The 13627-nt window shown below is 47.9% G+C and overlaps 1 protein-coding gene across 3 annotated transcripts in view; it reads left to right on the top strand.

Moving 5' to 3' along the window:
• The first annotated feature begins 187 nt into the window (after positions 1 to 187).
• SUFU (SUFU negative regulator of hedgehog signaling) overlaps positions 188 to 13627 on the top strand; it is a 112539-nt gene continuing 99099 nt past the window's right edge. For all 3 annotated transcript variants that reach the window (XM_032423097.1, XM_032423098.1, XM_032423096.1), the window contains exons 1-2: positions 188 to 542; positions 5012 to 5146. In XM_032423097.1, coding sequence (XP_032278988.1) covers positions 361 to 542; positions 5012 to 5146 — 317 coding nt within the window. In that variant the 5' untranslated portion in view covers positions 188 to 360. The remainder of the gene's footprint in view (positions 543 to 5011; positions 5147 to 13627) is intronic.

Genomic DNA, 13627 nt, shown 5'->3' on the forward strand with positions numbered 1-13627 from the left:
CACTAGGGGGAGGCCAAGAGTCTTGGGACACCCCCAACACCAGGAGAGGGAGGCAGGACCTATTGTCAAGACACGCCTTCCCCACCTGTGACTGGCACAGACATTACCCAATGGATACCGGGATAGGGCGCGCCGACGCCCCGCCCCCTTGAGCGCCCCGCGGCCCCCGAGGCACCCTCTGGCCGTCTCTGCGGCGGCGACGGCCTGGGCAGACGGTGCACCGTGCGCAGGCGCGGAGCCTAGACCTCGCTGCAGCCCCCATAGCCTCGGGGAGTCGCACCCACGGAGTCCGCCTGCTGGCGCGTCAGTGCTCTCCCCTCGTCCACCCTCCCCGGTCCCCCCAGCTCCCTTCGCGCCCGGATGGCGGAGCTGCGGCCTAGCGGCGCCCCCGGCCCCACCGCGCCCCCGGCCCCTGGCCCTAGTGCGCCCCCGGCCTTCGCCTCGCTCTTTCCCCCAGGACTGCACGCCATCTACGGAGAGTGCCGTCGCCTTTACCCTGACCAGCCGAACCCGCTCCAGGTTACCGCTATCGTCAAGTACTGGTATGCTCTGGGCCGCGGGGAGACGGACAGGGGCGGGCTGGGAAGCGTTAGAACCCCGGGGGCGAAGTCATTTGCGGGGGAGGAGGAGGTGGAGAAGAATGGTTAAAGCACTTGGAAGGAGGGCGTCCTGCTGCGAGGGAAGGAGTTAAGGCTGAAGTTGGGAATGGGGACAAAGGGGTTAACGGAGCCTGTGGGTAGCGAAGGGTTAACGAGGGGGGAGGATGAAGGGTTAACTGGGATTAGGAGAATAGAGTGAATTGGGGGTGTGTGTAGGAGCGGGGGGGTTGCGATAGGAGAGAGGGAACTGTAAACGTGGTGAAAGGAGGGGGCGCCTGTAGGGGGTCATTAGTGGGCGAGGGGAAGCCGGGGGCGGGGGGCGGCTGAAGTGGGATGGGGGAGGCGAGGCGGGGCTTGGGGAGCGTATGAGAGGGCTTTGGAGGAGTGCGGCTGGCAGAACTCAGAGGGCTCGAGACTGCACAGGGTACGGGGGGATTTGAGGACCCCCGCTCTCCCGTAGGTTAGGAGGGGAGCAAGTTTTGAGAGTTGTGCCCGTGACGAGAGGAGGAGGAGGTCTCCTTTTGATACCTTCCCCATGAGCTCATACGTCAGTCATTTCGGTGCTGTGCTTTTGCGTTTGAAGTTTCACGGAGCAACTTTTCTTGATAAACTTTGTGCTTACTCGGCACAGTTCTCTTTGGCCAAGCAGAGCTTCCTCTGGCTGTGCAGCTGCTTTGCTTTAGGACATTGGCTAGAACAGAGGCAGGGTCAGGGAGATCCATGGTTTGGCTCAGGATTGAAGGGGACCGCCGTAAATAATGAAGATCTGGGACTTGGACACGGAGCAAAGAAGTGCAGCGAGATGTTAAGAGGAGCTTCCTGGCCACAAGCTTCAGGATTTAGGCAACAGTCTCTCAGGGAAGCTGAGAATAACCCTCAAGTAGCTCTGTTAAGGATCAGACCTGTTTACAGAAGGGCTGCCCTTGGGGTAGGAATGGTCCTTTCTTGTTTCCCATTCCTCTTTGCAACCTGTCTCTTTCTACATCCTCTGGGCAAGACAGGTGTTCGAGGGACTCTGACAAAGAGCCTGTCTTCATGGTTTTTCTGGACCAAATTGAGGAATTGGTTGAATCTGTCCAGAACTGCATTCATGTAGGCACTGTATTAGATGATCCCCTTCACTGAGTTCTGAAAGACTGTTCAGGAAGCAGCTTGGAATGTGGCCAAAGGGGCAGGTAGACCCAAAGAGGGAGATTGGTAGAGTGGATGTCTTTGCTGGTTACCTCTCCCTTTAGGACTGAATCTTCTCCAGGATAACCTCTTAAGTTCCTCCAGAGATGGCAGAAACTAGACTGTCTAGGGCTGAGGCTAGTTCCCTGTGTCAGTGGGAGTGTGTGAAAAGACTGACAGCATGGAGGGCCTGGGGACCAGCCCCCTTCTATGGGAGGGCCATGTCTGATAGCCAGGAGGAGATGTGGCCAGCAGGACAGTTCTCTTCCGTCGGCAAACTGTTCTTTGGTTGAGGGCAGTTTTTGAAGAGAGCTTCTGAATGAAAAGCAGCTCTTGATAACTTAATGACCCATTCTCATTGCACGTCTATATTTAAGTATGTATTGCAATGAACTGTATTGGATTGTGTCATGAGAAAAGCGGGCCAGGTTCTACGATGCTATTTGTTCAGGTCTCATTTGAGTGTATGGAGAAATCCCTACACAGACTTGGGCACCCAACTGGCCATGAAGGATAGAGTTTTTCTGTCACCCAACTGGCCATGAAGGATAGAGTTGTGTGTAGAAGATATTAAAGCACATGCAAAGGACTAAGACTGATTTGGGCAACTTTCTTTTTTCTTTTTTCTTCTTGCTGCAAGCTTGTTAACCAGGCAGGACTTTAGAGATGGGCCAACGTGTAATGACTAATAAAGAGCACTTTGTGAAATTAGAAATGCTGGCTAGTTGCAGAAAAATATAAGAAGGAGCAGCTGAGAGACTGGTTCTTTCTAAGATTTGGAAGGGTTTGCCTAAGTAAGATTCTGAAATCAATTCATTGATATACCTCACATTTGGGATCCCACAAGACCTCATTGGCAGTTTGACTGACTAAGGCTACCTGGGTCTGGTCATGGCCCAGGGTCCCTTGAGATTCCTTTTCTTGTGACAGAAGGTTGGCTCTTTGGCTAGTGGACCCTGGCCAGCAGGGACATCCTGGCTGAAAGCTGAGACTTTAGTAAGCAGGGAGCAGAAACACGGAGGCAGAGCTTATACCCTGGAGCCACAGTGGTCCTGCAACTGACGTGTGGAGTGAAGTTAGGAATTCAAGGAAATAAGTTCAAGGAAGAGCATCAAGGGTTGCTCTGGGTCCTTGGATAACATCTTTTTCTAAGTGCAGATTTTTTTTTAAGATTTTATTTTTATTTATTTGAGAGAGAGTGAGAGAGCATGAGAGAGGAGAGGGTCAGAGGGAGAAGCAGATTCCCTGCTGAGCTGGGAGCCTGATGCGGGACTTGATCCTGGGACCCCGGGATCATGACCTAAGTTGAAGGCAGTTGCTTAACCAACTGAGCCACCCCCAAATGAGAGTAACCCTGAGGTAGCTCTGTTAAGGATCAGACCTGTTTACAGAAGGGCTGCCCTTGGGGTAGGAATGGTCCTTTCTTGTTTCCCATTCCTGTTTGCCCCCCAAAATATGATTATTTTCTATATACTCATCTGTTTTCCATCAGGTTTCTGAGTAAGTAGAATAGAACACTGTACTTGGGGACAAGGTTAATTTTGTCTGACTCTTGGTTAGTCCTTGCAGTTGTAGTTTTAAGGTAAAGGCCCATTCCTTGGTGCAGTATCTCCTGAGAGAGGGCTGCAGGGGTATGGCAGATGGAGCATGGAACTGTGGATACAGTTTTGCCACTTGTTGCTGGATGGACCTAGGCTGTAGGAGGGGCAAGATTGGGAATTAGCAGCAGGAAACCGGAGCCCCTATGGAGCGTGTAGCCACTCCGATCTGTTACGGGGTTCTGCAGCTATCATGTGGTTGCTACCCTTTTGTTTCCTCCTTCCCCCAGCAAACTTTTCTATATTCAACTGGTTGTGGAAGTATTCAAATGATTTGGCCAAATCAGAGTTAAGGAAAGACATGGGGATTTGTCCCTTTTCCTAATCCACTCAGCTGAGATTCTTAGCTATTTGTAGCAACTTTCTTACAAGTTCTATAAATAATTTAGCATTTCCTAGCAGAGAATAAGGATTTCTATAAAGGCAAGTAATACCCTGGCAAAAGAGGATGAAACCAGACCTACTGGTTTTAAATACTATTTAAATTGCATGGTACTGGCACTCTTGCTGGGATCACATGTAACATGTCTTTTATTTGGTTATTAGTGTTACTTCAGCGTACGATCCCAATTGCAGAGTGCACTCCATCGGTGTCCCAGGGGCAGGCAAAGTTTTTTGCAGTCTGTGGAACAGTCAGATGTCCGAGGCAGCTCAAATGCAGAGTGTTTGTGGGCTAAATGCAGACTTCCTTCCACTGATGGCTTCCATTTAGGCTGTTTCTCAAGTCTACCAAGTTTCCCTATCCATTCTGAAGAAAAGCAGGACCCCCCTTTTTTTTTTCTTCTTTTTTTTAAAGAGCACTAATTGCTCTACTAAAGGAAACCCTTATGGAATTAAATCCTCGGAGTGAGCTAATGACTGAATCTCTTCCTCAGCTGCTTCTCTGTTGGAATTATGGGGGATGTTTAATGTGGTTCTCAGAGGCCCCAAATCATTTACTATTCCAGCTCTACCTTTGAGGCGACAGTCTCCTGGGATCATCTCCTGGATGCAGGTGCTCCCAAGGCTCAGTCCGGCCTGCTGCGGTTCTCTGTGCAGGGCTAGCCTAAGTGTGGCTTTTGTCACTTGCATGAGAAAAGACCAGCTTTGGTCTGTGGGGTGCAGGCTGGGGTCTGGAGGCATTGGGTTTGTTTAGAACAAACTGTAATTAACATAGGGCACAATATAGTCTTTCAGGAATTAGCTGTGTAAGAGGCAGGAGTGGAGCTGAGCCTCTGCTTCCAGGAACAATGCCCATTGAGGATGCTCAGGATGGTCTTTCAACAGAAGCCAATTGATTGACTAATGCACCTCTTGCCTTGAAGCTTGGCATGTTTACAGGCACCATGGAAGAGAGATAATTCCTGCCAATCCCATTTGGGATTGGTAATTTGAAATAGGAGGAAGTAAAAGGGGTAACCACCTAGTCTGTTTTATTTCTAAAAGAGGTCCTGCATGTTGGGGATCGAAGGGAGCCTCTTGTGCTTATGGAATTGGGCACTTCTAGCTGCCCATCCCTTGTTCTTATCCTGGAGGTGTGGCCTCCTTTTAGTCATCCCAGGTTCCTCCAGGATGGGGTCTTCAGATTTGTAAGGCATGACCTCTTAGCTTCACATTGTCTGCTTTCAGGCTCACACTGACTCCGCTGTGTTTTGTCTTTTGCAGGTTGGGCGGCCCAGACCCCTTGGACTATGTTAGCATGTACAGGAACGTGGGGAGCCCTTCTGCCAACATCCCTGAACACTGGCACTACATCAGCTTCGGCCTGAGTGATCTCTATGGTGACAGCAGAGTCCATGAGTGAGTGTATGGCACTTGCCCATCCTCCACCTGTCTGTTCCTTAGCCTTGAGCCATATTTCTGGGGTTTCCCTGAGCAGGGGTGATAATGTCATAGTTCTATGTGGTTGGTACTTCTCAGGTAGAACCTCTGGGTTTCTATCCTCTGCTTGTATCTAGTTGCGCCAGAGTGATCCAGGCCAGCACCCGAACTCTGCTCATCTGGTGCAGGACAGTGTTGATGATGAGCAAGTGTTCTAAAACCATCAGGTTTTTCCAAGCTGCTCTGCTGTTTGAGCTCAGAGGACAGGCAGAATAGCTATGACCCAGAATTTGAATTGATGCCTCTAAGTATACTTGTTTTTTTCCCTTCTAGCTTGTAGTGAAAAATCTTAAACATAAAGCATAGTTGAAAGAATTTTATAGCCAACACACAAATACCCACTACCTAGATTCTACAATTAACATTTTACTCTACTTACTTTATCATGAGTATATCCATCTCTCTCCCTCTCTTGATCTTACTTACTTCCTTGTAACCTGCAGTTATCTGTGCTCAGCTTATCCATAGTACATTTTTTATTCTAGTCTATCTCCCATTTTCTGCCCTGTATACTTCTAAATCCTACCTGCCTCCCCTGTGTGCCCCTATAACCACTGAATTTAGACAATTTTAATATTAAGTTAAACATCAACTTAGTATTAAGTCAGCTAAAACCATAACAGCAACACTAATAATAATGAAAGGTAACATTTCTTAAGCATTGATTATGAGCCAGGTATTCTTTTAGTCACTTCGCATGTATAAACTAATTTTATTTTCATCACAACCATATAATACTGGTGGATACTCATATTTGCCCCATTTTACAGATGAGGAAACTGAGATACAAAGAGAGTCTATGACTTGCTTAAGGTCACACAGCTTGGAGGTGGTGGAGCCAGGATTCTAATGCAGGCATTCTGGCTGCAGAGTTCATGCTCTTCATGACTGTGCTCTACTGCCTCTTGAACAATTATATCATGTCCTCGAGTAAGTTACTATCTGTAATTAAAAAAAAAAACACAAATATTTTGTTCCATCTACACTCTTTTTTGAGAGGGGTTCTTTTCTTCAATTTATTTTATTATTATTTTTTTAAGATTTTATTTATTTATTTGTCAGAGAGCACAAGTAGGCGGAGCAGCAGGCAGAGGGAGAAACAGGCTCACCGCCGAGCAGGGAGCCTGATGCGGGACTCGATCCAGGACCCGAGCCGAAGGCAGACGCTTAACGACTGAGCCACCCAGGCGCCCTCTTTTCTTCAGTTTAAATGTTGTCTTCCTTCCCCCTCATCAGCATGGTTAATCAAAAGCTGATTCTATTTCTGTTATCATATCCTTTCCTGCTTTTTGCTTTTTGTCCTTTTTTGCCTCTTACACTATCTTTTTGGTATCTTGGTGATGACTACTTAGCATGTGTAGGTTGAAAGACTAGCAGGGCTCTTCTTGCCCTGCCTCAGCAGACGAGGCTGATTCTGGGGATGTTGATGGTATCATGATGAAGATGATAATCATCAGGGTTTTTTTTGTTTGTTTGTTTTTTGCTTTGTTTTAGTTCTTAGTATCTTCCTTATCATCACATCAAATACTTTACAATCTTACCAGGTTCTTTTGTTATTTCCGTTTTATAGGTGAGAAAATTAAATCACTTGAGGGGTAAATGAATTGGCTAAAGGAAAAGAACTAGGATTCAATTGAACTGTCTTGAGTCCAAAGTCTGAGCTTTTAACCACTAGGGTGTTCTGCCTCTCTGATCACAGGTCCAACCCAACTTCCTCTTCTCTCTCGTTAAGCTGGGGGCCCAGGCCTCATCTCCTTACTGATCACATGTCGAGAGCAATGCCTGGGCCTGCCTTTATAGCCTTCCAAACAGATCCATTGCAATGTCAGCAGAAGGCTTTGGGAACAGTGAATTAATCTTGCCTGAATGGGGACCGTGCATTACAGTATTAATAATGGAGATAGAATAGCAAACAGATGTGGGCAGTAAAGGCACTATGCTGGACTTTACTGTATATTTTTAATAAAAACCTGCAGAGGGTATTTAGTGCAGTTAGCCTGTACCTTTTTGTTGACAGATTTATTCCAGTCAGAAGAATACCATTTCCTATGTGGCTTAAAGATTCTTACAGTATACCTGCTTGTCAGTGATGGGTCCAAAGCCCAAAGTGACATGAAGAACATAATTGAGAAAGCCCCATATTTCAGAGGGGGCAACCTCTGAATTTTAAAGAGGGCCTTCCTTACTGTTTTTCCACTTTTGAAAGTACCCCCTTATATGTGTGTCATTTCTGTATGATAAAGCACTGTGATATTCATATATCATTTATGACAATAGTAAGACCTCGATTTGCGCTGTATATCACCGCTGGAATCTAGTGTTTTCTGGTATTATGTCCTACCACTAGAAGGACATGGAGGGAGTGTTCTTAGATATTTACCCAGTTTGGTCTATGTTGCAGAAGTCAAAAGTACATTTGTAATCGGCCCTTGTGCTGGTGTGACTGGTCTCTTCTCAGTCCTGGTAAGTTTCTTGAAGAAAAGTTTGCTTTTCCAAACATTTCATGTGGCAAGGCCTCTTTGAAACAGATTTAAAGATTCTTATTTAATTTAGTGCTTGAAGCTGAGGTCAAAAAGGTGAGTGTTCTACCATCCAGTTTATTTATTTATTTTTTTTTTAAAAGATTTTATTTGTCAGAGAGAGAGAGAGTGCGCCCGCACACACAAGCAGGGGGAGTGGCAGGCAGAGGGAGAAGCAGGCTCCCTGCTGAGCACGGATCCTGATGTGGGACTCGATCCCAGCACCCTGGGATCATGACCTGAGCTGAAGACAGATGCTTAACTGACTGAGCCACCCAGGCGTCCCTGCCATCCAGTTTAAATGCTAAGAAGTGTTGAACTGGAATTACGGCAAATGAATCTCTAGTAATGCTCTTCTTCCACCATCTTTTGTCTTTCTATTCAGTGAAAAAAGGGCCCAAGCATTGGATCATTTATTCAGCATACATTCCTCAAGCACCTATTTTGTTCCAGACACAGAACATCTTAATAGATGTTTTAGGGATAAAATGCCAAGACATAATTCCTATCTGCAAGGGGCTCATGTCCTAGAGGGGAGATAAACATAAAGAGAGGGTTATAGTACTGGGTAATAAATGCTACAATCCGTGGATGAAGAACATGACCTGGGAGCAGAATGGAGGGTATGACTTTTAGTCAGGCTGCTGAATTGGAAGAAGCTCTGGGGAGGAAGTGAAGTTTGAGAGGCATCTGCAAGCTGCAGGCCAGTAGGAAGGCAGGGGGCAGGGGAGGATCATAGCCTGACACTCTAGGAACCAGCACTTACTTTCAGGTTTGAGGGGACTTTAATAATCTTCTGGCCCAGTGTTTTCGAAACTTCGAGTGCTCCCTTCATAATTTTTGCCATGTAGTAGATCATCTACTTTATGTTCTTTTCCAACTAACTCCCCTTTTGGGGCGCCTGGCTGGCTCATTCGGAAGAACATGGGACTTTTGATCATGGGGTCATGAGTTCAAGCTTCACATTGGGCGTAGAGCTCACTAAAAATCAATTAATTAATTAACCCCCCCTTTTAAAGGTGATATAAATATATTTTTATTAAAAAAATTTTTTAAAGATTTTTATTTACTTATTTGACATAAGGAGAGAGAGAGAGCACAAGCAGGAAGTAGCAGAGGGAGAGGGAGAAGCAGGCTCCCCACCGAGCAGGGAGCCCGACACGGGGCTCAATCCCAGGACCCCGGGATCATGACCTGAGCCGAAGGCAGTTGCTAAACCGACTGAGCCACCCAGGCGCCCTAAAGGGAACTTTTTTTTAAAAAAGTATGATTCAAGGGCACCTGGGTGGCTCAGTTGACTAAGTGCCCAGTTCTTAATTTTGGCTCAGGTCATGATCTCAAGGTCATTAGTTGGAGCTCTGCATCCCCCTCCACTCTGGGTGTGGAGCCTGCTTAAGATTCTCTCTCAGGGCACCTGGGTGGCGCAGCGGTTAAGCATCTGACTCTTGGTTTTGGCTTAGGTCGTGATCTCAGGGTCATTGAGATGGAGCCCGGTGTCAGGCTTTGCGCTCAGTGGGGAGTCTGCTTGTGTTCCTCCCCTCTCCCCCCACTCGTGCTCCGGTGCACACTCTCTCTCTCTCTCAAATAAATAAATTAATAAGATAAATAAATAAAAATAGAAAGTATGATTCAGTACTGTTATTGTCAGACAAACAGGAAACACTGATCTAGTTCATGTCCCTTAATTGTAAGTGGAGGAAAGTACAGTAGCCTGCTGAAGGCCATGCAGAAGCTAATGAGAGTGGCAGCGTCTCCCAACGTCCCCACTGTTCTGTGCTCTCTTTCATGATTGGGGAGAAGCAAATGTATGGACATTGTCTTTAGCATAATTATATAGGCAGACTTTTTTTTCGGTTTTTACTATATTCCAGGTTAGTGCTAAATTCTTTTCATAAAGGTATCCTTTTATGTTATCCCCATAGTAATTCTGTGACACAAGGAATTCTTATCATGTCTTGCTTATAGATACAGAAATTTAGGCTAACGAACTTACTGCGTAGGTGGTGAATTAGAAGCCAGGTGCAGTGATCCCACAGTCTGTTTTCTGAACTTCTGTGCTGGACTGCCTTTCCATTTTGATCAGTCACCAGCATTTATTGAATGCCTACAGTACGCCTCCTCCCTGTAAGATCTTTCCTTCTCACAGCTTGTCGAGGATAGGGACAAGCAGAAGTCCAGGGGTCCCCTAGCAGGCTTGCTGTGGGAGTAGGAGGGGACCCCCCCATCCTGGTAGCCCTGAAGGAAGTGAAGAGCAGGCTGGTTGCCTGAGCCCTGGAATGGCCAGTTCCATCCAGGTTCTTTCCCTATTCACAGTCCCCAAAGGAAACAGGACAGGAGAGCACTTGTTTGGATTAAAAGGCTCTTAAGAGGCTCTTTCTGAAGTCCAAGAGATGGAACAAGTTCCAGCTCTGGGCAGCCACAGGGGAGAATGGAGTGCTTTTCTAGGAACCCTAAGGCTCCTCTCGACTGACTTCAGCGGCAGGGATTGTCCTGTTGCTCTCCCCCTGGACTTGGGAGGTGTGAGATAGCTGATCTTCAGCTGCCAGGCTGTCGGAAGCGTCCGGCTCTGGCCGTTCCCTTTGTGGCCGGCAGCTATGGCCTGGAATGTGGAGATTTGCAGGGCTGTGGAAGAGGCGGCTTCTGCACTGCTCTCTGTGAGGATTTCTGGCCGCCCCTGGTACGGCCAGCAGCCCTAGCTGGACCCAAACCACAGGGCGCAGGAGGCTGACTAGTCGCAGAGTGTGTTTGGGATCTCAGGCAGACCTCCCTGGTGGGATTCCACTGGGCAGGTCATCTTCTGACACGTCGGCTGGTTCCAAAGACAGCCTTTGTGTGGTGTGGGCCCGGGGTAGAGCCTGCCCTCCACCGCCCACGGTCCATCTGCGCTCTGCCCCACAAATGCTGGCTTCTTGGCGGGTATGCCTGTGCAATTTGTAGTTGTTCTTGCCCCCTTTGGGGCTGGAACTGCTGCTGACTGGCTTTCTGTGGCTGTCTCCACTGGGTTGGTAGAGAACCTCCTTTTCCCTTCAGGTTCCTCTAAGTTGGGCTCTGGACCGAATGAGTTATTGATTAAAACACTGGATACAGATTAACTTTTCCACATGTTGTTTTGTGTGGCCTTGGTCCCCTGCAGTTGGGAAATGCTAATTTTCCCTTCTCAAAGCTTGGTTCACAGGAACTTTTTAATGTGTCATTTCATCCTCTGGGGTTTCCAGTGGACATCCCGTCTTTGCCCTAGCATACCTGTCCTGGGAGCACTGTCTCTCCTCTGGTTGGGCCTTCGCTTTCTCCCAGAACTCTCGTGAAGCTGACAACCAGAATCCCTCTATAAACCACCCACAGATGGCAGGCCCGGCCCTCCCCATGGCTGGCATGGCAGGCTGAGGAAGTGCTCTGCAGGCTTATGGCAGGGCAGGCCTCCCTGGGCTTTGGTCCCCTAGCCTTTCATCTCTGAGGTGTTGAGTTTTGGGAGGACTGTATGAAATAGTGATGCTCTCTGCTAAGAGGAGGGTCTCTGGGCTACCTAGAAAGAGTGGGGTGCCCTTGGCCCTTGGCCCTTGCCCAGGGAGTAACGGCCAGCAGAAGGGCTAGAACTCTTCTTGAAGCTGAAGCCACCACTTTGGGCTGGATTTCAGGCCCCAGATCTCTGAGGTTTGAAATGTTGAGAATTCCATTTCTTTTGTAACCAGGGGAAGACCTAAGGCACTGTGGGGCTCCCAGCAATCTATGTGGGTATGTGGCTTCATCCTTTGAAAAGCATTTCATTTGCAGTGGATTATCTCTTCCTTCATGGGGTAAGGATTCCAGATCTTCCAAATCAGAGAATCCCTCAGCAGTAAGGAGACAGTTGGGAAGAGATTCCTTGAGCTGGCCCAGTCAAACTCACTTTATTTTTTATTTTTTTAAAAAAGATTTTATTTATTTGACAGAGAGAGAGAGAGAGCATGCGCATACAAGCAGGGGGAGCAGCAGAGGGAGAGGGAGAAGCAGGCTCCCCACTGAGCAGGGAGCCCGATGCGGGGCTCGATCCCAGGACCCTGGGATCATGACCTGAGCCGAAGGCAGACGCTCAACCGACTGAGACACCCAGGTGCCCCTCAAACTCACTTTAAAAAGTTCAAGCAGCCTGATTATCGGGAGTGACTGCCAGCCAGAGTGATACTGGGCTGGTCAGCACTGGCAGATTTCCTTCTCTTCCCACAGAGAGAGGCAAAGACTTGGAAGGCTTTATGGGTTTGACATGATTGGATCTCTCAGTCCCAGGAATCTTCCCTGTTCAGCCCGCCTTTCTAGGCTCCTATCTTCAATACCTGAGGCTTTTTCCTTTTTGAATGCTGGTCTTCACGTCTGCCGTATTCTGGGTCTCGGTTTGCCAGCATTTCCCTTGCCCAGATTTCTCACTCAGAGCTCCTGACTCTGGACTTTGGCCTTTGACTCCTCAGTTCATTCTTCCATCCTGCCTCTGAGGTAGCCCACTGAGCCTCATTTCCTGTTTCAGTAGTGTAGTTCTGATGTTGGGTCCTAAGGTGCGTGTGCAGTGACCTTGTCCTGTCTGACCCAAACCCCATAGGAATGGTCTCCTCACTCCAGTACATACCTTTGCACATCACCACCCTCCCTGCCTGCCGAGCTTTCTGACACAGAGCCTGGGGCTGCAGAGCACACCCCTCCAGCAAAGCTCTGTTGAGTGCCAGGTACAGACAGAACATTTGGGAAGATGATCTGTTCAGGTGGGGGTGAGGGGACAATGAGAAATTATATCTAACTTCTGTCCTTGAAACACCCACCATCTGCTTGGTAAAAGATGGCAGAGACCCTGGGAAAGAAGAAGGCAATGGGTTTGGGGCTGGGAGCACGTTTTTGGCTTTGCCCGACGTCTGTGGCTTTGAGGCTTCCTCCCCTCACCTTGTGATCTTCAGCACTTCAAGAAACTCAAAACAGGTAATAATTGTAAGCACTTATAGCACCCACTGCGTGCAAGGCACTGTTCTAAGTGCTTTATATATAAACTCATTTCCTCCTCACGGCAGCTCTGTGGGGGTAAGTACCAATATCTTTTTTGTAAGGAAACTGAGGTACAGAGATGTTAAGGAACTTATCCATCCAGCCAGTGAATGCTGGAGCTGGGCTGGAAACCCAGGCAGTCTGGCTCCTGCAGTCCCCACCCCTCTCGTCCTTTACCCACATAGAAGCTCAGTCATTAAGCGTCTGCCTTCAGCTCCGGTCATGATCCCAGGGTCCTGGAATCGAGCCCCGCATCGGGCTCCCTGCTTGGCGGGAAGTCTGCTTCTCCCTCTCCCACTCCCCCTGCTTGTGTTCCCTCTCTTGCTGTGTCTCTCTCTGTCAAATAAATAAATAAAATCTTAAAAAAAAAAAGATTTTATTTATTTGAGAGAGAAAGCGCACATGAGCAGGGGGAAGGGCGGAGGGAGAGGGAGAAGCAGACCCCCTACTGAGCAGGGAGCCTGACGTGGGGCTCAATCCCAGGACCCTGAGATCATGACCTGAGCCGAAGGCAGACGTTTAATAGACTGAGCCACCCAGGCGCCCCAGGAATTAAAATGTTTTTAAAAAGTGATATGACAGGATGCCTGGGTGGCTCAGTCATTAAGTGTCTGCCTTTGGCTCAGGTCATGATCCCAGCGTCCTGGGATCTAGCCCCGCGTTGGGCTTCCTGCTCAGCGGGGAGCCTGCTTCTCCCTCACCAGCTCCCCCTGCTTGTGTTCCCTCTCTTGCTGTGTCTCTCTGTCAGATAAATAAAATCTTTTAAAAAAAAATAAATAAATAAAAGAAAGCATTCTCTATTTAAAAAAATTTTTTTTAATTCCTGTATTTATTTATTTATTATGTTTTTTTAATTCTAAAATGTACATAACATAAA

Source organism: Phoca vitulina, unplaced genomic scaffold (assembly GCF_004348235.1).
Source record: "Phoca vitulina isolate PV1807 unplaced genomic scaffold, GSC_HSeal_1.0 scaffold28, whole genome shotgun sequence".
Classification (NCBI taxonomy): Eukaryota; Metazoa; Chordata; class Mammalia; order Carnivora; family Phocidae; genus Phoca; species Phoca vitulina.